At 40.7% G+C, this 24,865-nt stretch overlaps 1 protein-coding gene across 3 annotated transcripts in view; it reads right to left on the bottom strand.

Moving 5' to 3' along the window:
• Positions 1-5,192: 5,192 nt before the first annotated feature.
• Positions 5,193-24,865, bottom strand: part of fynb (FYN proto-oncogene, Src family tyrosine kinase b) — a 78,044-nt gene continuing 58,371 nt past the window's right edge. The window contains exons 6-14 of one of the 3 annotated variants that reach the window (XM_062436681.1): positions 22,913-23,016; positions 22,231-22,380; positions 17,350-17,514; positions 16,849-17,004; positions 14,793-14,972; positions 13,187-13,263; positions 10,521-10,674; positions 7,626-7,757; positions 5,193-6,924 (exon numbers count right to left, since the gene is read on the bottom strand). In XM_062436681.1, the coding sequence (XP_062292665.1) occupies positions 6,716-6,924; positions 7,626-7,757; positions 10,521-10,674; positions 13,187-13,263; positions 14,793-14,972; positions 16,849-17,004; positions 17,350-17,514; positions 22,231-22,380; positions 22,913-23,016 (1,327 nt within the window). In that variant the 3' untranslated portion in view covers positions 5,193-6,715. The remainder of the gene's footprint in view (positions 6,925-7,625; positions 7,758-10,520; positions 10,675-13,186; positions 13,264-14,792; positions 14,973-16,848; positions 17,005-17,349; positions 17,515-22,230; positions 22,381-22,912; positions 23,017-24,865) is intronic. The other 2 variants (XM_062436679.1, XM_062436680.1) reach the window with 2 other exon arrangements.

The following is a 24,865-nucleotide window of genomic DNA, read 5'->3' as shown; positions in this document are numbered from 1 at the left end:
TCTTCCACAGAGGTGCATGCCAGCTGTTTATGTTTCCACAAGGACAAGTCTATCAGTGATATGAGGAGGGATGGGTGAGACAGCTCCAGTTGCTGCTCCTATAAAGCTTCAGGAGGAGGGAGTCACATCACCTGACATACAGCTGATATGAAGGGACAGTTGTTCCTGAATGAGATAAATACAGTAACAAATATAGGGGGAAAAATGAAGATCCATTTGGGAAGCTTTGACTTTAGGTGTGCATATTGTAGAACCTCCTCAGACTGGATTATACAAGTAGAATATTAAACATTTGAATTTTGAAAAAGATCTTACTTAGGAAAAGTGCCTCTAGCAAAGCAGCCATGACCTTATTGCTCTCAGAATAAATTATTTCCAAAGGACACAGGCTTCTCTTTCCACTGGATAGATCCAATTAAAAGCAGGACAGTACAGAAATAAAAGAGATTTCCCTTGAAATGTCTATGTAACAGAAGGACAAAATGGTCTATAAGCTAAAAAACATAGGCATGACTGAATCCCTGCACATACAAGGAAACAACAATGCTACACAATACTACAGTAGAAGCAGTCGGTGTGCTTTAGAATGACACATGACAGGTTCAAACCCTGTAAAAATCCATGTGTTCATTTGTGGACAAAAGTCTTTTGATATCATTTTAGATTTCTAAGAAGGTCAGATACCAAATGTCTTTTTTTCATTTTGTTTTTGTTTTTTTCAAGTATTAAAAGCTCAGGATGATGACAGGCTATCATGCTGGGTGAAGAAAATTCATTTTTTAAAAGTACCAAAAGTGAGCAGTCTCAATAAGTCTCAGTAAGATGAACTGCAATAAATTGATATATAATGACATAAAATGATAATCATCAATTAGCTTTTGACCTGGGGCCATCTTTATGTTAAAATATGCTGGCATTAGCCTTTTTCCACCCATTTTTAAATCTTATAATAGAGACAACCAGTTAAGGTCTTTTTTATTGGGCGAATTTGAGTCCAGTATTGTGACTGTTTTGGTTGTGAAGACCTCAAATGTATTAAAACAGTGAAAATACATTTCTCGTAGCTTCATGTGCTTTATCCAGATAAACAGCAGATTTGCTCAGAATTCAACAAGCAACCTCCAATATATCTGGGTTCAGCTAGCAGCGCCTTGGGAAATATCCCTGTCCAGAAAAAGTGCTCAGAATTGAAAAATGAGCTGGGGAGAACATCAACAGCAGTGTGTCTGAGCAACTGGAGGAAGATAAAGATGGAGGATGTGTCACAGGGGAGAGAGGGACATGAAGTGTGAACAGATGCATTTTTAGGTGAAAAGAAACAAACTGGGAGTGGTTCTTCTACTGCAGAGGTGCAGGAAAACTTTGACCTGAGGTAAATCATGTTTACCAGCTATTAGCAGGCACTTTACACCAGTATCGATCCTGAAATCAAACAGTAGTGAACAAACAGCAGGGCAGTTTACTGCTAATACAGCTGCAATAGGCCTTCACACTGTGTACATTTTGACTTGTCAAACACAGGTGGAACACAAACCATTATTACTGACTGCAGTCTTCAGTCTGCAGTGTTCCAGCGTCTGTGCCCTGATGATGTGCATGTTGGCTTAAAAGACATGTGACACTCACATGTGACAGTTTGACATGTCACAGGAGGAGAAGCACAGGTGTATGAAAACATGAGAATGGCTGAATTCCATTAAGTTTTTTCAGTTTCAGGGACCTGGACCACTGTCATGGTTTACTAGGACATTTGAATAGATAAAATGACTTATAAGTGCTTTTCCTACTATGCCAAGGGAAAGGCCCCACTTACACCTGATCTGTAGCTGGATTGCAATTCATAATGCAATCTGATCCACGAGCCTTTGCATTAACACCTGGTATGAATAAGCACTCTTGTAACTGATCAAATCTCAATATGCAAATAAGCTAACTTACAAATAAACAAGATGCATCTTCAGTCAAAGGGAGCATCATCCTTTCTTTTGCAAGGGAAGATGTATTGCTACTACAGTACTTATAACTTTTGCCAAGACTTGCTTAAGCTTGCTGTTTCTTAAGAATGTGGTGAGGCTGTACAGACTGGTAACAATAGACCCATCACAATGTGAGCCAATCCACAGATGTGGTCTGACTGAAGTATAATACGTAAACATGTTCTGAATGAGTTTCTCATGTCCATGCAGTATTAATCAGTGTTGTGGAGTAACTAGTCACATATGACAACGTTACGTCATTTAATTACAAAATGAATGTAAGTGTAATCTGTTCCAGTAACTGTGAAGAAATGTGTCATTAAATTACAGTTATTGATGTTGATGATTATAAAGGAGGTTACATCTGAAGTCACACCTTTAACATTTTACTCAGGAGGGTTTTTCCTCATTTTTTTAATATTTAACATGTTACTAAATACATATATTGCTGTTTTTAATTATTTTTATATTTAGTAAATAAATCATGATGTGGGCTTATTTGGAACACACATGGACTTAAATGGTGTCACAGTACCAATTAAACCACTTTATTCATCAAATATCTTTATTTTATATTCCAAAACCTACATGAACTAATGAATACATTTTACAATGAGAGATAAATCTTGCTTTATAAGAAATGATCTCTTAGGCACGCGGGTGGTCGAGTGGTTAGAGCGGATGCCATATACACAGCCGACCCCGGTTCGAGTCCTGTTCGGAGGTCCTTTGCTGCATGTCACACCCCCCTCTCTCTCCCATGTTTCCTGTCGGTCTACTGTTAAATAAAGGTCTCTATGCCAACAAAAACTTTTTTTTTTTAAAGAAAAAAAAAAGAAAAGAAATGATCTCTCTTATAAATCATGTCAGTATCCATGAAAAACAGCTGGACTTAGATTTTGGTGCTTAATGGGAACACTTACCCTAACAGCTGAAAACATTGGTTAGAAGATTACAAAAGTAATCGTAATAAGTTACATTACTTTGATGAAGTCATTGAAATAGTTACATTACTTTTTTTACATTTTAAATAGTGTAACTAGTAATCTGTAACCTATTACATTATAACCTTCACAACCCTGGTATTAGGATATCCAGATACAGATGTTAGCACAAGGTATAAATGGGTGTAAATGTCTGCAGAGAAGATCTTTGAATTTCTAGTTCCAAGCCAATTTGTGATGTCACTGTTTCTCAACAGATGTTCAACACAAAACACTGACTGTGACATCACTGATTGGGCCTGAGACAAGCGTAAAGGTTTGAACCCACAGAGAGCAGTGAGGCAGTAGTTACCACTCTGTGAGATTCAAACTGTCCAATACTGATGCTAATACTGTACAGTAGGTGCTGTTTTCTCTGTTAGTTTGTAGTGGCACTGCTCAACTGCTACATTTACATGGGTTAACCAGCTGGATCACTGCTCTCTGACATTCAGAAAAGTAGAAACATGGCAAAATGAAAAGGCTTAGAAGAATTCAAGAAGATTCTTGTTCACTACATCACCAGGGGATCCATTTTTGTATAAAAAAAAAGTTGTTTATGCATCTCTAACATTCTCTCTGTAACTAAGCTGCAATGTTTTGACTTTGTTTGTCTGTCTGGGGAAAAATAAAACTGGAAACTGAAAAAAATTGGGTGTCAGTAGTTGGCAGGGAGAAGAGAACAGCTCTGCGTTTTATTTCTATACAAACTCTCCTTTGGAAAACTTCCTGGTTACCTGACATGTCTTATTCATTTTTGTTCAATTTCACACTGCGCTAGGTCCCAAGACTGTTTGGTCCTTGAGAATCAACATGTTAGCACTGAGATTGGGAAATTGGCTTTTAAATATTATGCAACACACAGGTGGAACAACTTGCGGAGGATAGTAAAATTAGACGAGCTATTCCCTTTTAATCATTTTAAATCTCTTATAGCTGACAGTGTGAAGGGATTTTAATTAAACTTGAACTTTTATGTGCATATATTGCTTTTATTGCCTTATATAATGTTTTATTGCTTACATTTTATATTCCTTATTGCTTATCTGTTATCCTTTATATATTTGCTGGTTATTGTTTCTTATATTTGATATTTGGATTGTAAACAGGGTCTTTTGAATGAATTCCTTGCATTAGTCTGCATCAGAGGAGTCAAGATCTGCAGTATTTATAGAAATGTTCATTCCTAACTGAGAAGAAATACAGTAGAGGCTGTACTGCACAAACAAGTACAAATATAAAAAAAATGGGCCTGCTCCTCCTTTGTGCACTGATCCAGGATTTATTAATACCACAGTGTGCACAACTATGTCTACTTGGCACCTGTTCTCCGTTTCTCCACAGGCGCACCTGTAGCACACACTTCACACCTCCTGACTGTTTAAGACACTTAGGACTGCAGGACATGCCGGTTACCTGCCTGGCTTGTTGGCAAAGAGGCATGTGTGATGTGATAGCAGGGAGAGCACAGGTGTAATTAATAACAACAGTAATAACTGGTGATCCAGTTCCAGGGTTGTGGTATTGTGCGTGCTGGCTTACTGGAACAGAGTTCATATTATTAGTAATATCTGTGCTTTCAGTGCTATGACAAGTCCACATGTCTAGAAGGTGTCTTATCATAGTTTAAAAAGCATTATGCCACTACAGACAGGTTGTAGCTGCTGTGGCAGTGGACCAATCACATGTTGCATTAAATAGAAGAACACTTGCTGTTGATTGGCTGTGAGCAAGTCTATACAAATAGTCATATTTTCTAGCTCTGGGTGCAAAAAGGATGGATTGCAGGTATCGTTTGACAGGAGACGTTTCCAAACTATTTGGTATTCATTTATTTCCATCGATACCTTAAAATGTATTTATTATTAGCAGAAATTGATGCAGTTATACAGATAGTTCATTTTTTTGGAAGTTTCTTTGTGGATGAAAAACATTTACAACTCCATTTAAACTATGATGTAACTCTAAACTATGCATTGCACGGATGTGAATGTGTTAGAAAAATTGCATTAGGCCATGAATGGAGGAAATAATTGATAAAATATGCTAATACTGAACTAATTATAGCTGAGTGAAGCACTTAAAAGTTAGTCTAATTCTTTTCTTCTTATTAATTATTTTCTTCTTTTATTTGTGTCTTGTAAGGCATCTTAAAGAAATGCACACACCCAAACACCAACACATCTTCAAACACACAAACACAACACAGGATGTAGAAAAGAAGTGTCTTGGAAAGAGTGTAAAATGTTTATTGTTCTTTTCTGAAATTCAAACGACCAAATCACTGAATTAACAAAACAACTTATGTTAAAAAATGGAAATGAAAGATATAAAGGAGGGAAGTTAGCGACACTTAAAAACCATTTAGCTGTACAACTGAAAAAAAAATGCAGGGTTTCCATGAGCCATGAAACCATTTGAGTTAAGACCGGATCTCAGAGGGGTCAGTGTGCTCCTCCGCTGCAGGGCCCGCTTTAATTCACGTTCAGTTCAGCTCATGCAGACAGGTTTCACTTCATCATGGAGTGGACTGGGGCATGAACTGGACTCTGAACATACAGTATGGCTGACTCTTAAAGGAGCACTTTGACAGGGTTAAATAAAAACAAATACTGATAGAATACGAGCTTGTCAGTAAAACATAAAATAAGAGATAACTCAAGAGGTGAGGTTGGTCTGGGTTGAGCTTGCAGGTCGGCGGCCTGCAGGCTTAGGCGCAGGATGTGCAGGAGAGGAAGAAAATGTCACTGTGGACGCTGAACTTCCCCCAAAAACAAGATGATGACGCTGAAGAGCCTTTGGAAGGAACAAGCTCAGATAAAAACATACATACTCTCTTCTTAAATTAACTCCTCCCGTCTTTGTTCCGGCAAAACAAAAACAAAACAAAACTCTCTCGGTAGAAAGACAGAAACATTTCCACCCACATTTTTCTGAAAATCTTTAAAGCGAGGAGGGATATGTTCAAAATCCGTTCGCGCTCGACTGTAATTTACAAAATGTGACGTATATCGTTTGTAAAAGAATGTCGCGGGCTAACAGCTAGCGCTCTGAGAAAAAGAACAGGAGGCTGATGATGGAGGACTGTGTCATGCACGTCTGAAGAAGCCTCTGCAATACTATCAACTGAGGAGTCAAGAATAAAGCAATCAGGTTGGGGGTGATTTTTTTTATACAAGATGGAAAATGGAAAAAAAAAAATATATACTGAGGCTTCCAATCGGATTTCTAGAAAAATCAAACGTACACGTCAGGTGCCCGTCTGTGAAATGGTTCTCTTCCTTTCGCCTCTGTCGTCTTTATCATTATTATTATTATTTTTGTGCAGGAGAAAATAAAATCTGAAACAGAAGCAAACAAACAAACTAAAACAAGCCTTTCTTATTTACATTGAATACAGGCATTTCATTGCATTGACTCCCTCCAGTCCTCCTCCCTCCGTATAAACTTCCCCAATTGTTGCATTTGCAAAGTTCAGACACCAGGGGGCGTGCTGGAGACTGAGGGCCATGTTTTTTTGGGAGGCGGGGGGGGGGGGGAATTGGTTGGTTGGTTGGTGGAATTGAAATGCTCAGGTTGAGCCGAGGAAGCTGTACACATCCCTAAAATAAAAACCTGGCTGGGAAGGCTCCAGAGTTTTTCTTTTTTAATTTCTTTTTCAACAGCACTGTTTCGGCCAGTCCCGTACCAGCCAAGCCGACCCCCGCCCTCACAGAGAGGGGAGGGTCTGGAAGGAGGGAAGGGGGGGGGGGTAGTTTAGAGGTTGTCCCCAGGCTGGTACTGAGGCTCGGTGGCTGTGAAGTAGTCCTCCAAGAAGGCCTGCAGGTACTCGAACGTGGGCCGCTCCTCTGCGTCTTTCTTCCAGCACTGCAGCATGAGCTCGTGCGTGGAGATGGGGCAGTCCTGGGGGCACGGCATCCTGTAGCCTCGCTCCACCTGCTCCAGCACCTCGCGGTTGTTCATGCCTGAAAAATCAAACACAAATAGAATTGGTAAGAGCGTCGGAGGGGGGGGGGGGGGTGTCTCTTAAACGGATCAATACGACAGCTCAGAGTAGACGGAGCGCTTTGATTTCGCCGTGGTGACCTTCAACGCAAACAGACAGCGGGGCTTTAAAATCCCGCCGCTATCCATCTAAATCTGCTAAAGCTTTTTAATTGAGTAGCTGAGATTTTAAAAGAGGGGTTCTCTCTTCTGTCTGCTTTGTCAAAAACACACAAACCCAGTGATGGCTTTAGAAAGCTGCTTACACATCTGTTAGCATGATGCTGCTCCCCTAGCTCATTACGTTCTAACCCTCCTCACCTTCTCCCTCAGGCACAGGCGGCCCACTACACCCATCTGGACAAACATATGTTCCCCCCTCCCTGCACGGAGCTCTGTTTGGCCTCCCCCTCTTCTCTTATTTTTTGTTTTTGTTTCCAAGTTGTCCCACAGGCGAGCTGCAGTAATTAAAGGTTATCTCACACTCTGGCAGGGAATCGAAGGTTACCCAAGCATTAAAGAAGCTTTTACTCCCATAAACAGCAGGAGGGGCCGCCGGTTGTCATAGACAAAGCTACGTGTGCTTTGGTAACAACTCTCTCTGCTTATCGAGCCGCTTCATCGACGCGTCCCGAGCCCGTCCTCGAGGCGAAAGCCTGGTTTAACCCTTCGCCCTCCTCACCTGGGTAAGGCACCCGACCCTTGGTGACCAGCTCCGTGAGCAGGATGCCAAACGACCACACGTCCGACTTGATGGTGAACTTCCCGTACAGCGCAGCCTCCGGGGCGGTCCACTTGATGGGGAACTTTGCGCCTGTAGTGGGACGAGATGATGATTAACTGGTGATCTATTGTACCACGCTGTCTCCTCTTTACTCTGTGAAACTATGGTTTGGTAAAGAGCTGCTGTGTTCTGCTCGAGCTGGTCTATCTATCTATCTATCTATCTATCTATCTATCTATCTATCTATCTATCTATCTATCTATCTATCTATCTATCTATCTATCTATCTATCTATCTATCTATCTATCTATCTATCTATCCATCCATCCATCCATCCATCCATCCATCCATCCATCCATCCATCCATCCATCCACCGACCCACCCACCCATCCATCCATCCATCCATTATTATTGTTAACACAACCGCATGTCATTTTAAGAATTACTAACAATTTCAACACAATGAAAAACCATATGAGATACAAATGATTATTCAAAACAGAGCAGCGATACACATCTTAAAACATCTGGATGGGATCTTTAATGGAAATGCTGAGTCTCCAATGTAGCATTTACTAACAGTATATAAACAGTTAATAAGTACTTTATAACATACTATAATAAGCACACTTAAGTGTTTATTAATGTATCAACTACCCTATAACTCCTCCTGTAGGTCATGAGTGGATGCTGGATTATAAACACATATTAAATGACAATATAGTAAAACATAGTATTATAAAATATATCTTCATATAAGAAGTTTGAATTTTTTACAAATACTGTACATTAAATACACAATGTTTTTATATATCTTACAGTGTGTATAAATGATTTATTAAATGTTACATACTGCTTGTACCAAACCAATCATCAGTATAAATCCATTAAACTCCTGCAGTGTGAAATGTTTATAGACTCATTTCTTGGATCAGTTATGTTCATCATAAAGCAGACAGTTATGTTTTTTATTCTGCAGGGGTGGATCTGACTAATTGCTGATATTTGACACTGTAAGCACTTGGTGTGTTTATCTATCTGTGCATCTGTGTCTACTCTGGGAAAGTGTGCTGTCATTGTTAAAGGAGTGCTTTGTGATTTGTTACAAGCTTTGTCATTTCTCATTGAGGAAATGTTTCTTTCACTGCATGCTTTCCATTTTCTAAGCAGAGTCTCCAACAAGAGTTTTATAATGTCTGAGAAAGTAACCCTGATGATGTCATCAAGGTTGTCTTAGTTTGGGATGCTTGGAAAGTCTGTGTTAGCAGCTGTGAGTGTGGAGTTTGAAGGAGAAAATGCTATTTAATGGCATTATGGGAAATGTAGGATTTAGCATTTTGGTGCTTTACTCATACTAGAAACTAAAAGTCAGGATTTATTAACTGCTGCTTCAATTTTGACTGTTCATTTTGTAATCTGTTCCCTAACTTTGTGTCAACTTTTAATGTGCTTTTATGTGCTGGGATAGAAGTGTGTTTTGCATTAGTAATAGCTCATTCTCATTCTGCTCAACATCTATTCTCTCCCAGAACCCAAAGAAGTGAGGACAAGCTCTTTTCACAGAGTATTTTAGGCCTATTTAGTGGAAAATTGAAGGGGGGAAAATCAGGGTTCAGCAGGTTAATCACACCTACAAACGCTTTTACAAAGCGGGGTTATGTTAGGCTGAATGCTAATTTACAACATCTGGCAGCTTAAAAGACGTCTAATAGTCAGCGCTTTGATATGACTTTTAAAAGCAAAGTGAAACAACGAGCAGAGCTAGAAAAACATGTGCTGCACAACTATTTAATATGTCACAGGGAGAAAAAAGAATGATGACGGCACTGCTGAGAAATCATAAACTGTATTAACAGGAACAGCAGTCATGAGCTCAAACGAACCAACAGGGAGATGACTGACACATTTACAGAGAGCAGGGTGTAGACACACACTGGTTAGTGATATGAACCAGTTTGAAACAGGCTAAACTTTGGTGAAAAACATACAATATATGAATACGTTTTGATATCAAACGAATGAATGAATGAATGATTGAAATGCCAAATCTGTTTGACAAAAAAAAAATCGGAACTCAAGATCCACTTAATAGATTTCCTCCAGAACTCTCAGCTGCATATCATGGCCTTCATCAGCATCAGAATTTCCACTCATAATCCAGTTGTCATAATGTGTCTACATATAGCACTTAAAAGAGACTTAAGTAGCTTGTTACATGAGGACAACTGGACCAACCCAATCTGCTGATGAAGGCTCTGTGATGTAGCTGAAAGCCCCAAAAGTAGTCTAGTAAGTGGACCTTGAGTTGAGAGTTCTTTGTCAAACTACCATTTTCACAGTCAAGAATGAACCTTTCTTCAATCAGCTGACCGACAAATGTTCCAAAATACTGTGATGAGCTTCAGCGATCAGAGTGTGAGTCTCAGTCCCTCCTGTGCTGTAAATGTCATAAACAATCTTTCAGTTTTCTCTCCGTGCTTCTCTGTGGGGCCGGTCGGGGAGTGTGGCTGCACTGAGCAAACACTTGGAGCTGATTCTGATTGTGGCTTCACTGCTAACTACTTGCTCAACATTTTGATATGTAGGCGTGTTGCAAATGACGTGGCTTGCTGGGAAAATTCCCTCTATGACCTAATGCAGCCATACACTATGACTCTGTGTGTGTGTGTGTGTGTGTGTGTGTGTGTGTGTGTGTGTGAGTGTGAGAGTGAGAGTGGGAGCATTAAGTACATGCAATTAATACTGTGTGTCTGTGTTTGTGGGAGAGGAGAGGAGAGGAGAGGAGAGGAGAGGAGAGGAGAGGAGAGGAGAGGAGAGGAGAGGAGAGAGAAGAGAGGGATGGGATGCCCCACCTTGCCGAGCTGTGTATTCGTTGTCTTCGATGAGCCTGGCCAGGCCGAAGTCGGCGATCTTACACACCATGTTGTCTCCGACCAGGATGTTGGCTGAGCGCAGGTCTCTGTGGATGTAGTTCATCCTCTCGATGTAGGCCATGCCTGCCGCTACCTGCAAAACAGCACAGTGACAGAAACAATCATCATCTCTGTGTTCAGGGCTGAGAACAGAAGACGATTCCCTGTCTCTGAGATCATGTTTCACCACTCCTCGCTTCCCTCCATCGGTTGGAGGTGTGAGTTTTACAATTGATTTTAAAACCCTAACCCTACCCTATAAAGGTCCTACAATGCCAGGCCCAGAGCTACATGATGGATATACTGGTGCCCTATGAGCCTGTAACCTTTTCAGTTCAGACACCTTATTGTGGATCTCACTGCCTGACTATCTGAAGCAAGCAGAATCAGTTTCATCTTTTAAATAACTTTTTAAGACTCACTTTTAAACAAAATCCTTCTATAGTTTTTACTGAATGTATTCCTCATCCCCATCCCATCTATACCCTCCTTTTAAAATGTTTTTTAAATTCTATATTTTCTCTCTATTTCCATGTCAGAAGTAGTATACATTTCACTCTTTCTATGTTTTATGTAATTTAATTGAAAACACTAAATGTTTTGAAAAGTGCTATATAAATAGAGTTAGTATTATAATTAGTATTATTATCATCATTATTGGTATCTCACCCTTGTTTCTGCTGAATACTGTGACTGTGATGTGTGATGTTCTTCCATCTGAGCTCATATAGTGTAAACTCTAAAAATAAAGACACTTTTCATTCTCGCACTTTTTTCTCCACAATCTCTTCTTCTACTTTCAGCTTTTTTTTGCAATTTCTGTTAAGCTACCTGTCAGAAAAACGTATCACTTCCTGCATGATGTGATCAGGTATACCGATACGGTACGGCAGAGAGTGATGGAGTCAGCACAGCACATCAATGGAGCGGCCCATCTCCCATCTCTGCAGGATATCTGACAGCACAGAGACCCCTCTCAAGTACCCCACCCACCCCCTGCACCACCCCTTCACACTCCTGCTGTTTGAAATGCAGGACCTCAAGGCTCAAGGACAGTTTTTACCCTGAGGCCATAAGGCTGATAAACACCTCCAAGCCACCGCCCCTCCCACCCTCCCCACCCTCCCCACCCTCCCCACATAACCAAACAAAGGACTTAATGCAGCTTTGCACACACTGAACATTCTGTACATGTTGTTTGTCCTTTTTTATGCTGTTATCAACTGTTATCACCTAGTGTACCTCAGTGCGTATGGATGCGTGTGAGTGGTGGGTGGATGTTAATGTGTGTGTGTCTTATTTGCTACAAATATGTTTTAAATACTTTTTAAAATACATTAAATGTGGTTTCTACTGTATATTTTAAATAGTCATTGATGGCAGCAGGTGGAGACATAACAAAGTAAGAATTCATTGCACTGACAAAAAAGCATGTGTCCTTTCCTTGAATCCTTTAATATTATTCACATTAAAAGCCTTGTCTGGATTGTCCTCTCTGGAGACTCTATTTCTATGTCCTTCAGGTTGATTGTCCTCATTTAAAACATCTGTCCTAGTTAATATAAACATCAGTCAGATGACTGGTGGATTGTATGCTGAAGAAAGAATCTCTTAGAACATCACTCTTTAAATGTTGAAATAAATGATTGTGTCAGAGTTAGGAGTGTTTAGCTTTCACTTTAAAAAAAATTCGATGTCTGCCAGTGAGCTAGCAGCTGCATTACATTTTTCTTCCGTTTTTCAAATGAAAAGCCTGTCAGACGATTACACTCACTGAGCCACTGGAGGGATTTTAATGTGAAACTTTGGAGCAGGATGTGTTGAGTTTCATGAACTGAAGCTTAACAGCAAATAAAAAAATTAATATAAAGGATGACATATAAGGATGAAATATTTTGGGAATGAAAATGAGTATGACGGATCAGAAAGGGTTATTTTATAACTGAAAAACAGTGAAATATAGTTTTAAAACAGGGGAAATTAGAAATAAAGATCTTTTTCTAATATAAACTGGTTTATAAAAAGATGTGTTCTCTGAGAATTGACTGTATCAGCGAAGTTTTAAGTATTAAATAGTTTCAAAAGTATCTGAAAAGTAAATGAAAACTCAGGTGTACAAATAAAACATGAAGTAAACACCCAGCCAGCATGTCCATGTGGGCCCCACATGGGTTAAATGTGGGCTACGTGGGTACTGAGTGGGGACGGGCTTTAACTGGGCACATTTTGCAGCTCCCACATGGTTTCAGTAACATGGACCCCACATGTGAAGCCCATATGGGCTGACTGTATGAGCCCCATAAGGGATGTAAGTGGGCTAAGCGGGCATGGGCATTAACAGGGCAAACTGTATGGGCCCCATATTGTTTCAGGAATATGTGCCCCACAGGTGGAGCCCATGAGGGATGGCTAAATGGGCCCCATTTAAGGTCCATTATGATCCCACTTAGACCCCGTATAGTCAGAACCCACTTGAACACAGGTGGGGCCACCATGGCAACTCCAGACAAACCCACTTGGGACCCATATTTGCAGCTCAAATATAACTCTTCCTGGGCCCACATGGACATGCTGGCTGGATAGCACCTGTTTTGATCTAGGTATACCTGTGCAGCCATGTCCACCAGGTTAGGCAGCTTCAGCCCCCGACCTTCTCCATCCTTCAAGAAGTCCAGCAGGCTTCCTACAGTAGACATAAACAGATATGAGTCCATCTAAACATACAATCAACAAAGACACTAACTGTACATCCTACATCCATTAGTGAATCAGTGGTACCCTCCTGCTGCCAGCCTCTACAGGAACTGTTTGTGTTTCATTCATTACAAACCACACACACAATGAGCTGACAGCTGAATGTTTTGGGAGTCGTGAGGATTGTAATTTGTCTTCTCAGTTCTACTTGGTATCATCAACAATAATGACATTTACAGGATAAACAGGATGGAAAACTTGATGATCACCACAAAACACTTTGACATCGGCGATATTTCACCCTGGTTCGTCTTTTTTGAAAACACATTCTTCTATCTGACACAGTGGGCTGACCTAGATGTGGCATCCTCTGCATGCAACAGACAAAGCGATGCACATCAAAGTTTCCATTCTTGTGTTCTCTGGTGTTTAATGTGCATCTACAGCTCTTTCTTGTGGGGTTTCTAAAATTCCAGAGTTTCTTTTTTTTTTTGGAGGATTGTTTTGGAGGCATTAATCATCTTCAGTCTCTTTGAAACAAACGCTTTACCATAGAAAACACAGTTACTGTTAGTCTGACTTGTGAACGGTGTTATATACATGTAAACACAACAGACATCAACAGGCACACATAGAGAACAGGGCTGTGTGTTTACACCTTTGCAGTTGATTCAAATTTGACTCGTGTGGCATAAAACGGAAGAGCTTGTGGTGTGCACTGGTCAGTCAGTTACTTCTATTGAGCCACAACAATATATTTCAACACCTACATTTGCTTTGGATCTCCAGAGGAAGACTCAAAATGATTTTGGAGTTCCGCTGACCTTTCCCACTTCCTACCGACCTTCCAACTATACTTAATGTATTGAGCACATTAAAGCTCCTGAGAAGATGAACCCTTTCCATTTACTTTCCACAAGTTTTCCTCTAAAACCAACTAGGCCCAACCAGGTGGGATTTTAAAGACATGATTACCTGGGATTGGATCTTATGCTATGTTTCAAATCACCTACTTCTGTTAGTAAATTTCTATTAGTACACTGTGTATTTACGTGTGTAGTGTGCACATTTCGACAGCTTAATGGTGTCTCAAATCAAATGTTGCCGTTGGGCTCTTACCGGAAATGACAATTAGCTAGTTAGCAAGCTGGAGTTAGCGAGCTAGAGCTAGCATGCTAGTGTTAGCAAACTGGCATTAGCATTCACGTTGTCATTCACGGTACTAAATCATTACAGACTGCTAAATTAACCCAATAAACTTACTGATGGCTTATGTGTGACAGCGGTATAGTGGTGCTTAGTGCAACACACACATGTATAATTTACATTTGTATAATGCAGCAACCTCCTAGTATTATAAAATTAAATATTTGCAACTGTATGACAAAAAGTGCCAAAACACAAGGGGTCTGAATGCACCTGCAAAGAGCTGCACGGATGCCTGTTAATGAGCAGGGTGTTCATATATGTGTATGACTGTGTGTGTGTGTGAGAGTGTGTGTGTGTGTGTTCATCTACCTTGGCCCATGTACTCTGTGACGATGTAAATGGGCTCCTCAGACACCACGGCGTAGAGCTGCACCAGCTTGTCATGGCGGAGTTTCTTCATGATCTGAGCCTCCTCCAGGAAGGACTCAGGGGACATGGTGCCAGGCTTCAGAGTCTTTACCGCCACCTTAGTGGTGCCGTTCCACGTTCCTGGCAAACGCACAAACACAGCAGCATCAGTACAGTCGGAACACTAAGTCGTATTCTAATGACATCAGTTCAAAGCCAGACTTGACAACCCCACTGTCTAACCTGAAGAGATGATTGGCAGGTAAGGGGCAACCGCACTCAAAAACAAGGGCACAAGTCTTACTTTGAAATGACAATGAGGTAAACATGCAACACAGAATGAGATCAGGAGACGGTATGAGAATCAGCTCTAATTTTCATACACAGAGGTTGTGCTGAAGGATAATTAAATGGGTATGAGATTTAGACTGGACCTTGATTTGAAATGGCTTTTAAAAGCCAGGAAAGGGATCCAGCAGGGCTTTGAGAACCACAATACTCCGACACGGGAGCAGATAATCCTTTTGTAGGATGATTAACAAAAGCAAGCCTGTAAGCTTTTCACTGGTTGCACGCCAGTTACTGTTACACAGCACGGCTACACCACCAATGTGCACTGCTTCAAGCTACAGTGTCAGAGCACGCATAATAAGATATGGATCACTGTAATCACTCCAATAAAGAAGTGCTCCATTTATCTCATTCTGTCACAGTAATGGATGCAGGAATATTAGTAGTGACCCAAAGGGACGACAGAGCCCATCAGCTAACACTTGGTCTGCATGTGTTTGTTGGGTTTGGAGGGTGGGGGTTAAGAGTTAGCTCATAAATCAGAGTAAGCTTCTTCAGTGATGCAGCTGTGCATGCATTTTTGGAAGTTGGGACAAGCGGGTGATGGTCACCTGCTGGGTGGAGATGGAATAGGATCCCAGATGCTGGGTGTCATCTGGGAGAAGCCCTATCCCCAGTATCTGTCCAGCTGGAATATGATCAGAATGAACACCCTCATGTTGTAACAAAATGGCCAAAATATAAATTTATTAATAATGCACTAAAAGATAAATATAAATTAAAAAATAAATTGCTAAATTATTTAACTGTTACATACTGTTCAGGGTCAAATTTGACTCTTTTAAAAAAAAAATTGAATTGAATGCTGTAATTTTAGCCAGACTTTTCCCAATGTGACCCACAGCATACAAAAATGGGAATAAAACACATTTGTATTTTAATTTTTCTGCAGCAGATACACTTTTTTATATATGTGAATGTACACATTTGACCTGTGTTTATAAAAAAAAAACATGTTGTATTCTTCATATTAATATATATTTATATAATATAAAATGTTCTCCTGAATCATAAAATAGTGATTGTGAATCTCTTTTTTTCATTAATAAATAGAATACACTCTGTTTGCTATCTGACAGCTTCATTAATGATTAATCAAGTATTTATTAATGACTGAGACTAACTATCAGTCAGTATATGAACAGTAAAGGTTAAGAGATTATTAAACATTCATTTTTTTGGCTATTATTTTAAGTTTTTATTCCAGATTCCTAAATTTAAAGTCTAACTGAAATCACCGTCACAAAAATAAGATGTGTAAAATACTTTTTATAACTACTGAAAAGCAGAAAAAGGCCTTCAGCTGGGACGGTGTATGTACATGAATGACAGCAGAGATAGTAAGTACATAGAGACACAATATAAAACCATGTGTAACTATGGTAACTGTAGCTTCATTAAGCAACTACACTGCAAATGTTACAATTTTCCCATAAAGTTTTTAAGCTGTTGAAAGTGCTACAGCAGACAAGCTAACTGGCTACGAAGCCTGTAAAATAACATTTGTCTGTCTGTTAATGTGGGATGTTGTTAAGTCATGTGGTTCATTATGTGTTGTGTCTCTGTCACTGTCACTGTTAGCCAATGAGAGAACGCCATGAAGGCATTACATAAATACTGTTTCAAGTACTTTGACTGGCTGTGGTCAGCATTGAGGGCTCCTTACCGTAAAACACATCAGCAAAACATCCCGTCCCAAGCTTTAATTCCAACTCAAGTGCGTCTCTGCTGATCTCCCACGCATCATGACTCAAGCCCATAGTGTCAGGGATGTAGTTCACACACACGCCCGTTAAATGAAAGCACAAACCATCCGCACTCTCTACAGGGGAGGGAAGGCAAGGCACATAGGGTTAACTACGGGGAGAGGCACATGCAATGAGGGACATGGAAGGAAGCCATCTTTAGACTGTGAGAGCAGAGTCTCCTGACACCCTGGATGTTTTTCCACATGATTTTTTGAAGGAGGGGGTCATGAAACCAGGAGTATTTCCCTGGCAACATCCCCAAACTGAGAATTATCAAAATTTCCTGCCCCATTTCCCTCATTTGATCCCTTCCCAGGTCGGATTATTATCTCATGTTTTGGAGCTGGTGTGGTGTCTCTGCTGTCTCAGTGTGGCCCCTTCCATGTGGCCTCTTCTTCCAGAGTCGACTGGATCCGTACCCATCCAGACCTCCCCAAACTGCCCGTTCCCAAGACGCTTGATGAGCTGCAGCGACTCCCGCGGGATCTCCCACACGTCTTTGGTTTTGACAGACAAGTCTGCGAGGCGGGGCATCCCTTTGTGGCAAGGAACCACTAAGCGACAGCAGAGCCCCGCGGCTCGGTCTGCACATGGCGCACAGCGAGGCACAAATAAGAGCAAAAAAAGAGAGATGTACAGAGAGTTAGCAAAGCATCCGGCAAGAGAGAGAGAGAGAGAGACAGAGGAAAGCAGAAGATTCTCAAAGCAACACAACATGTAGGACAACACAGAACAGAGTAAACATCACAGCTGGAAATCAATTCTTTTCTTTCCACTTCCTGATGGCAGGCAGGCTGCTTCTAGGTCAGAGGATCCAGCAGTAATCAGTCTAATGTGCTCTCCCTGATCCTTACTGATCATCACATCAACCAGAGTGCTGCTTGCAGGTAGACAAGGTTCAGCAGCCAGTGAGGCAGAGGTGCTTTCACAGTCCTAACACCTTAAAGGGGAACCCCCCCCCCCTCTAATTCTACATCTACATCAGCTTTCTCATCATGTGGAGTACTACTCAGCCAATGAAAACAGTTCTTTGAAAGCTCTGATAGAGCTTTGTCAAGTCTGCAAAAAATAAGTCCCATAAGGGCCCACATTTGGGCTGCAAATATGGGTCCCAAGTGGGTTTGTCTGCAGTTTCCATGATGGCCCTACCTGTGTTTGCCCATATGGGATTCAAGTGGGTTCTGACTGGGTTTCAGGTGGGGCCCAACTGGGTGAGTTACACAAGGCCCATGTAGGCCCCAAATGTAGGCCCTAAGTGGGATCAGAATGGACCTTAAATGGGGTCCATTTAGCCAGCCCACATTGGCTTCACATGTGGGGCCCATGTTTCTGAAATAATATGGGGCCCATACAGTTTGCCCTGTTTATGCCCATGCCCGCTTAGCCCACTTACATCCCTTATGGGGCTCATACAGTCAGCCCATGTGGGCTTTAACCGTGTGAGGCCCACATGGACATGCTGGCTGTATAGGCATGGAGCCACTATATAGGTACTTTATAGAAATTGTAGGATGCAGTGTTTTTGGAGAGAAGAGTCTAGCTGCAGCTTTGTAGACTCATCCTAACCCTACAGGACACATCAGATTCAGATTCAGATCATTTATTGCACCCTTAGGTAAATTTGTTTTACAGTGCGTGAGTCATCTCATGTTGTTATGCCCACACACTACTGTACTATATGCAAAAGAAAGTTAAGGAATCCTGACTTAGTCTGATGTCTGAAGGTAATACTGTACATTGTGTTGGCTTTTAATGAGGAGATTAGGTGAGATGTACAAACTGCATTGTGGCTATGACAGAGTAAGTGGATTGTCTTCTCCACTATAGGTTGAAGTATTCTTGCTGTGGTGAAACAGTCCTACAGTAAGTAACTCATGCCTCTGAAAGTACGAGTGCAGGTCACAGAAGAAGTGTAGGCTTTATATGTTATAGCTCACTTTGGCTAATGGCATCTACAACCCGCCTCTGCTTTACGATAATGATGGTAAATTATGTAAAGAGATAGCTCGGGCCGTCCGTCACTCTTCTGGGAAATGTACGTGGACACAGTTGTGGTTAAACATAAAGACAGGGGTTTTATGCGCCATGAGAAGCATTAACAGTCTGTGTCCTCATGCTTGTTTAGGCAGCTGAGTGGTACTCCAGCTGCTTCCATTTCGATCGGCTCTGCTCGCCGTCGCTTTAGTTGACGACACCGTGTTGTCTGTGTCATGAAATCAAACATCTTTAGCTTTTATTCAGGAGGAAGCTCTCGTGTTTGCCATGTCATTGATTAAACCAGTGGATTAGGGCAGAGTTTCCGTTGATACCTCCAAGCTGATATCTAGGGGGAAAAAAACCCCACCACCACCACCACCCCTGTGCACATCCTAATGCTAAAGGGAAAAAGTGACCCCCCCCCCCTCCCTCTCTGCCGCCAGTGATAAGACTCCAGGTTGATTGCATGGGGCAGTAAAGACGAGATAAAGGGCCTGGTGTGTCACCCATGGGAGTGCTCAACCTGCAACTCTGCCATCAAAGCCCATCTGGGCTGCTTGCCTGCTGCCTCAGCTGCTCCACTTAGCCATCGATAGAGCCCCTCTGTTCACTCTGCTGGCTGTCATAAAACATATCAATATGTGGACTGTATCTACACAGCAAGCTTCAAAACAAAGACAACGCTTCTTAGAAAGATGTGGCAGCTTAAAATGAGGAATTTTGATTTATAAAGCTTTGATCAGAGTTAATAAGTTGGAACTATTACTCTCACATGACGGCTAATTTCATATTAAAGAGTGTCAGTGATCGATCTTTGCATTGTGATAAAGTCTATGGCAGATCAATTCATTCAACCTCTTAAACTAGATTTTGTCTGACTCTCTGTTTTGGTTTCTTCATATTGATCATTCTATAATACAGTGATTAGTGACAGTTCTGTAATCAATAACTCAACTTGACCAGTATACATTTCCAACCTTAGCTCCCCCTAGTGTCAGTTTAAAAAGTGGCACTCATCTGACCTAGAGTAAATGAATGAATGAGTTGAAAGCAACACATACACATATACACTGCTTGAATTATCACTGGGATTGTTTATATTTTTACAGAGCAAATCCTATATTGTCTGAATACACTGAGAGATGCTGTAAAGCTGGACTTTTGCTGAGCAGCAGCCACTGTGTCCACAAGAAGCAATGTCAGGATGATGGTGCATCTAATTTCCAAAGATTCTTTTTTACTCAGCTTGCTTTAAAGACATCATCATTGAGCATTCTGAAACTGAGCAGAAGCAAGAAACAACAGAAATGTCTACGAATGAGGAAGTGTGTTTACTTATTGTTTTACTTTAGTAATAGTGTTTGTGTAATGCTTACATATAGTGTACCTAAGGAAGGCCATATCCACCAGGAACAAATGAAATGTTAAGAATCTCAAAAATACTCAAAATTATGATTTAGTGAGTAAGTCAGATGTTGACATTTATTTTTAAGTTGCTATTTATAATTGTGATTGTTATTTTATTACTTAATATCTCTTCATTTTGTGTTGATAAGTCATCATTTTTAATCACCATTTCACTAGAATTCTGATTAGAATGTTTATTACTTACTAGCTAATCATTTTGTCTTGTAAGTCATTTTTAATCACTATTTCATGATATTTTACATTATTGATCTAACATCAGGTAGATTTATTAGATGGTAATTCAAACGTGTGATGGTATGGTATTAAGTCACAGGTTTGACTCAGGTTTCATTTAAGTTAGTTAACTAAGTTTTAACAACTTAATAACTCATTATTTTCTTTGATTGGCAGAAAAAGGCTTCCATACATAATAGTAGAACATATAGAGAAGAGTCATAAACTGACACAGTGATGTCAGTTAAATAATATTTAACTCAAACATGTAAGCTACTGTTCATACCAGAAATGAATGAATTCAACTTCAACTGTTCTTCTAAAAGTTACATAGCCTATCTTTAAATATGACTGGCATTCAGATGTGCAGCCTTGCTGATTCTCAAGGCCAGGTGCTGTTTTCTTCCTCATTTAAAAAAAAAGATGAAAAATAGAAGAAAGCAGAAAGCAATAAAAAAAGCAAGAGCACTGAAAACAGTCAAGGTTATTTGTGAAGGTGTGCTGTCGGCTCCGTACGTCATCTAGAATGGTGATAAAACGTAGAGGGACGGTTAATGTGCCATGACACAAACACATATAGTTAAATCCATGGTGTTGATTTTAGGGCTTAAACGTCAATATGTCAATGTGCCAACTGGAGCACGACAGGAAAAATATCCTTTTAAGAGAGAGAGAGAGAGAGAGAGAGAGAGAGAGAGAGAGAGAGAGAGAAAGAGAGAGAGAAGGAGTCAATGAACCAGAGTTATAAAACAGAACAGACGCAAGAAAACAGATGAGATCACAGACTCAAACACACATCATCATTACTCAAAGATGGAGAATAAAAAAAACTGAAGAGATGCAGAGAGAGAGAAAGAATGACTAAGACTAAACCAATTATCGCTGTCTCGTCCTGTAAATCTGATAATCAAATATGTGTGTCAGCGGCACAGATGCTGGGGTCATCTCCTGACAGCTCACACATCTGGATGAGCTCACAGTGATGCAAAGTGAAACTCTGACACCCTAGCTCCCTGTGCTCAAGAAGGCAGCTTCCACTCTCACTACCACATGATTTTAACTGTTCACTGATCAGTTGTGCTGCATTTAAATAGATACATGTATGTACAATAAGGGAGCAAATGTATCCAATCTGCATCAGAGTGCAGCAACATGTCCACAGATAGAAGTTGGACAGTACTGTGTGTATGACTGATTTAATGAGACACAAATAAGACTTAAGAGGTGCTTATAAACAGGATATTAGTACAACTTTCACACTTTTGACAGGTGTGACAGTCATCTTGGATTTTGAGGTCGGGGCTGGTGAGGCTCTCCCGACCTTAACGCGTCAGAAATCCGATTCCGGTTGAAATTCCTGACTGGCAACTCGGATATTCCGACTTCCGAGTACAGCTGGAATGCAGCATATGTTTACAAGTACTCCTGTCTGTATTCAAGGCCATTTTCTTCAGCTACAATCCTGAAAATTACCCAAAATGTACCAAAATACATCCTAACATGTACTAAAATATGCTTTAAATTGAACCAAAATAGATTCAAAGATGAACCAGAATACATCCTTAAATTAATCTCAATAAGCCTTAATCTCAAACAGATGACCTAAAATAAAAAGATACCTAATAACCTAACCGAGGAACACACACAAAAGCAGTGTAAATGTCACTGTGAAGCTTTTATACCTGAGTAGTGCTGAACCAGCTGCTGCAGTGTGTCAAACTGAGCTCTGGTGGTGATGTAGTAGCCCCCACTATCCAGCTTGCGGATCTTATAATGTTTGACGTGATCGCCTTTCACATCGTCCCAGTCCCTTATGGACAAGGAGAAGGCACCTGCAGGGAGAGATGAGGGTTTGAGTTGGATTAATTAAACATTCAAAACTTATGGACAACCCCCCCCCCCCCAAACAAACAAACAAACAAAAAAACAAACAAACAAACACACAACAGTATAAATCTAAACAAAATGATTATTTAAATTAGGAGACATTTGATATCATAATGGAGAATAAGACTAATAATCATAACAATAATCCAGTGCTCACTTTAGGAAACAATTCAGTCTTCATGTAAACAGTATTGAGGTTCTATATCCAGCCGGAGCTGACACACTGCTGCAGTTCAGATAAAGCCATGAGGGAAATATCAGAGCTCAGAAAACCTCCAAAGGTCCTACTTACAATTACACCATCAGGCTGATGTGAATGGACTCTCCCTGCTTGTAGTACATCTGACACACATACACACACACACACACACACACACACACACACACACACACACACACACACACACACACACACACACACACACACACACACACACACACACACACACACACACACAGTGTGTCTGTGGTTTTTACCCTTTGTGGTTTCACTCTCCCGGATGAGGTAAGTGCCCCGAGGGTTGCCAGTGGACAGCAGCTGCCTCTCTGCATCCTTACGGCCCAGTTTACCAAAGTACCAGCTGCAAGCAGAGGAGACGGTGTGTTAACTCCAACAGCAGACTTAGTAGACCAGGATGAAAGAGGTTTTCCTCTCTGTAATCATTCCTCCTGTTCATACTGACTATTAAAAGATCTCCTTCAAATGTGCTTTCAATATAAAGTGATGGAGGCCAAAATCAAGTGTGTCCACACAGTCATTTAAAAGTAGATGATCAGCTTCTATTGAGCTTCATCAGTGTGAGTTAGTTACTTTGCTACTAAAAACACTGTAACGTTGAAACATAGAAGACTTCATTTGACTCATTTGGACGCTGAAGCTTCATATTAGCTTCAGATCAACTTTTAAATACATGTTTACACAGAAGGAGGACTGTGGATTTAGTCCTCCATCACTTCCATTGTAAGTTTATTATGAAGGGATCTTCTAATGGTCAGTATGAACAGGAGGAATGATTACAGCAAGAAACACACTTCATGCTCATTTGACCTCCTGACTGTTGTTTTAAGACAGACTTGAAAACCTGTGAACTGGTCCTTTAACATCAACTCTGGACACAGAATAAAAGGCTGTGTTGCTCTGAGTGACCCTAAAACACATGAATGATACAAAATGTACTACTACTACAAAAATGTAGTGACTTTAGAGATAGTAACTGTGACAACTGTAACTGTATTTAGTTTTAGATTTACAGCTGTTTGCTTTATAATGAATGTGCTGCAGCATTGAAGCACTGTAGTAATTAAGCCAGGTTTTGGTTTGTATATTTACTCTAACCCAGCAGCTAGCCTGTCATACAGACTGTAACAGTCATGGCCTGCTGCCTTCTTCCCTTCAGACCTGTGCATAAATAATTGTTTAGTCACGGTCTATAACTTGAATTAAAAAAAACTAAAAAACAACTTAATTCATAGCAGAGGAAAGAGAAATCTCCAATAATGATGAAGAAGAAGAAGAGATATTCTTACTGACATTGGAGGAAAAAAAAAAACGAAAAAAAACAATAATCAACAGTAAACTGAAGTAAAACTTTTTAAAATAAACCCTGAAAGTTTAACCTTTGCCTGTCACATTGACCTTAACTGCACACTGAAGAGGAAAAAACACACAGGAAATGTGAGCGATACAACACCGACGTGTGTTTCACAGTCTTTGACCGAGGTATCTGTGCTGATAACTGGAGCTGAACCCACACCTCCTCTCTGTTTTTAATCCCAGCATGCTCCAGTCGACTCATAATGAGATGCAACCTCGCTGGGAACTGACTGAATCTTTATTCAAACACCTTATTCTGATGAATGGGTCTGGGCGGGGGCGGCGGTAGTTCAGATCTAAGCAGCAGATGATGAAAAAACTTCATACACTTGCTGAGTGTGTGTGTGTGTGTGTGTGTGTGTATTGTTTCTTCCCCCCAGTTCCACTCGTCAAATGTGTGAAACTCAACGGTTTAGAGGATCTTTCTAACTGTGGCCACCCATGCTAAAAATCTATGCACTCAATGAACTGTGAAATAAAAAAAAAAAAGCCTGCAACAAGTATAGGCCTATATTTACCTCTTACCCACAGTCTGGCATTTTAAATTCCAAACCCATCTCTTTATAGTGTCACATAAATGTTATCAGGCTAATAGAAACGTCTACTCTGCGGGGAAACTGCTGAAGCTGTGGGATGACGATGACTTTTCCTCCTGAGTTTCCTCCTTCAGAAGGTTAACTTTGCACATGTGCGGCTGTCAGTCTGCGGCTTCTGTGTCCAGTAATCTGCAGCTACTTCAGAGCACATTCCAGATGAAAGACACCAACGTGCCCTGCGCCAGTGTGCCCTGGGTCTCTGAGGAGCATTCACACACACACACACACACTCTCACACAC

This window comes from Scomber scombrus, chromosome 17, assembly GCF_963691925.1.
Source record: "Scomber scombrus chromosome 17, fScoSco1.1, whole genome shotgun sequence".
Classification (NCBI taxonomy): domain Eukaryota; kingdom Metazoa; phylum Chordata; class Actinopteri; order Scombriformes; family Scombridae; genus Scomber; species Scomber scombrus.
This window is presented reverse-complemented; position numbering and strand designations above follow the sequence as displayed.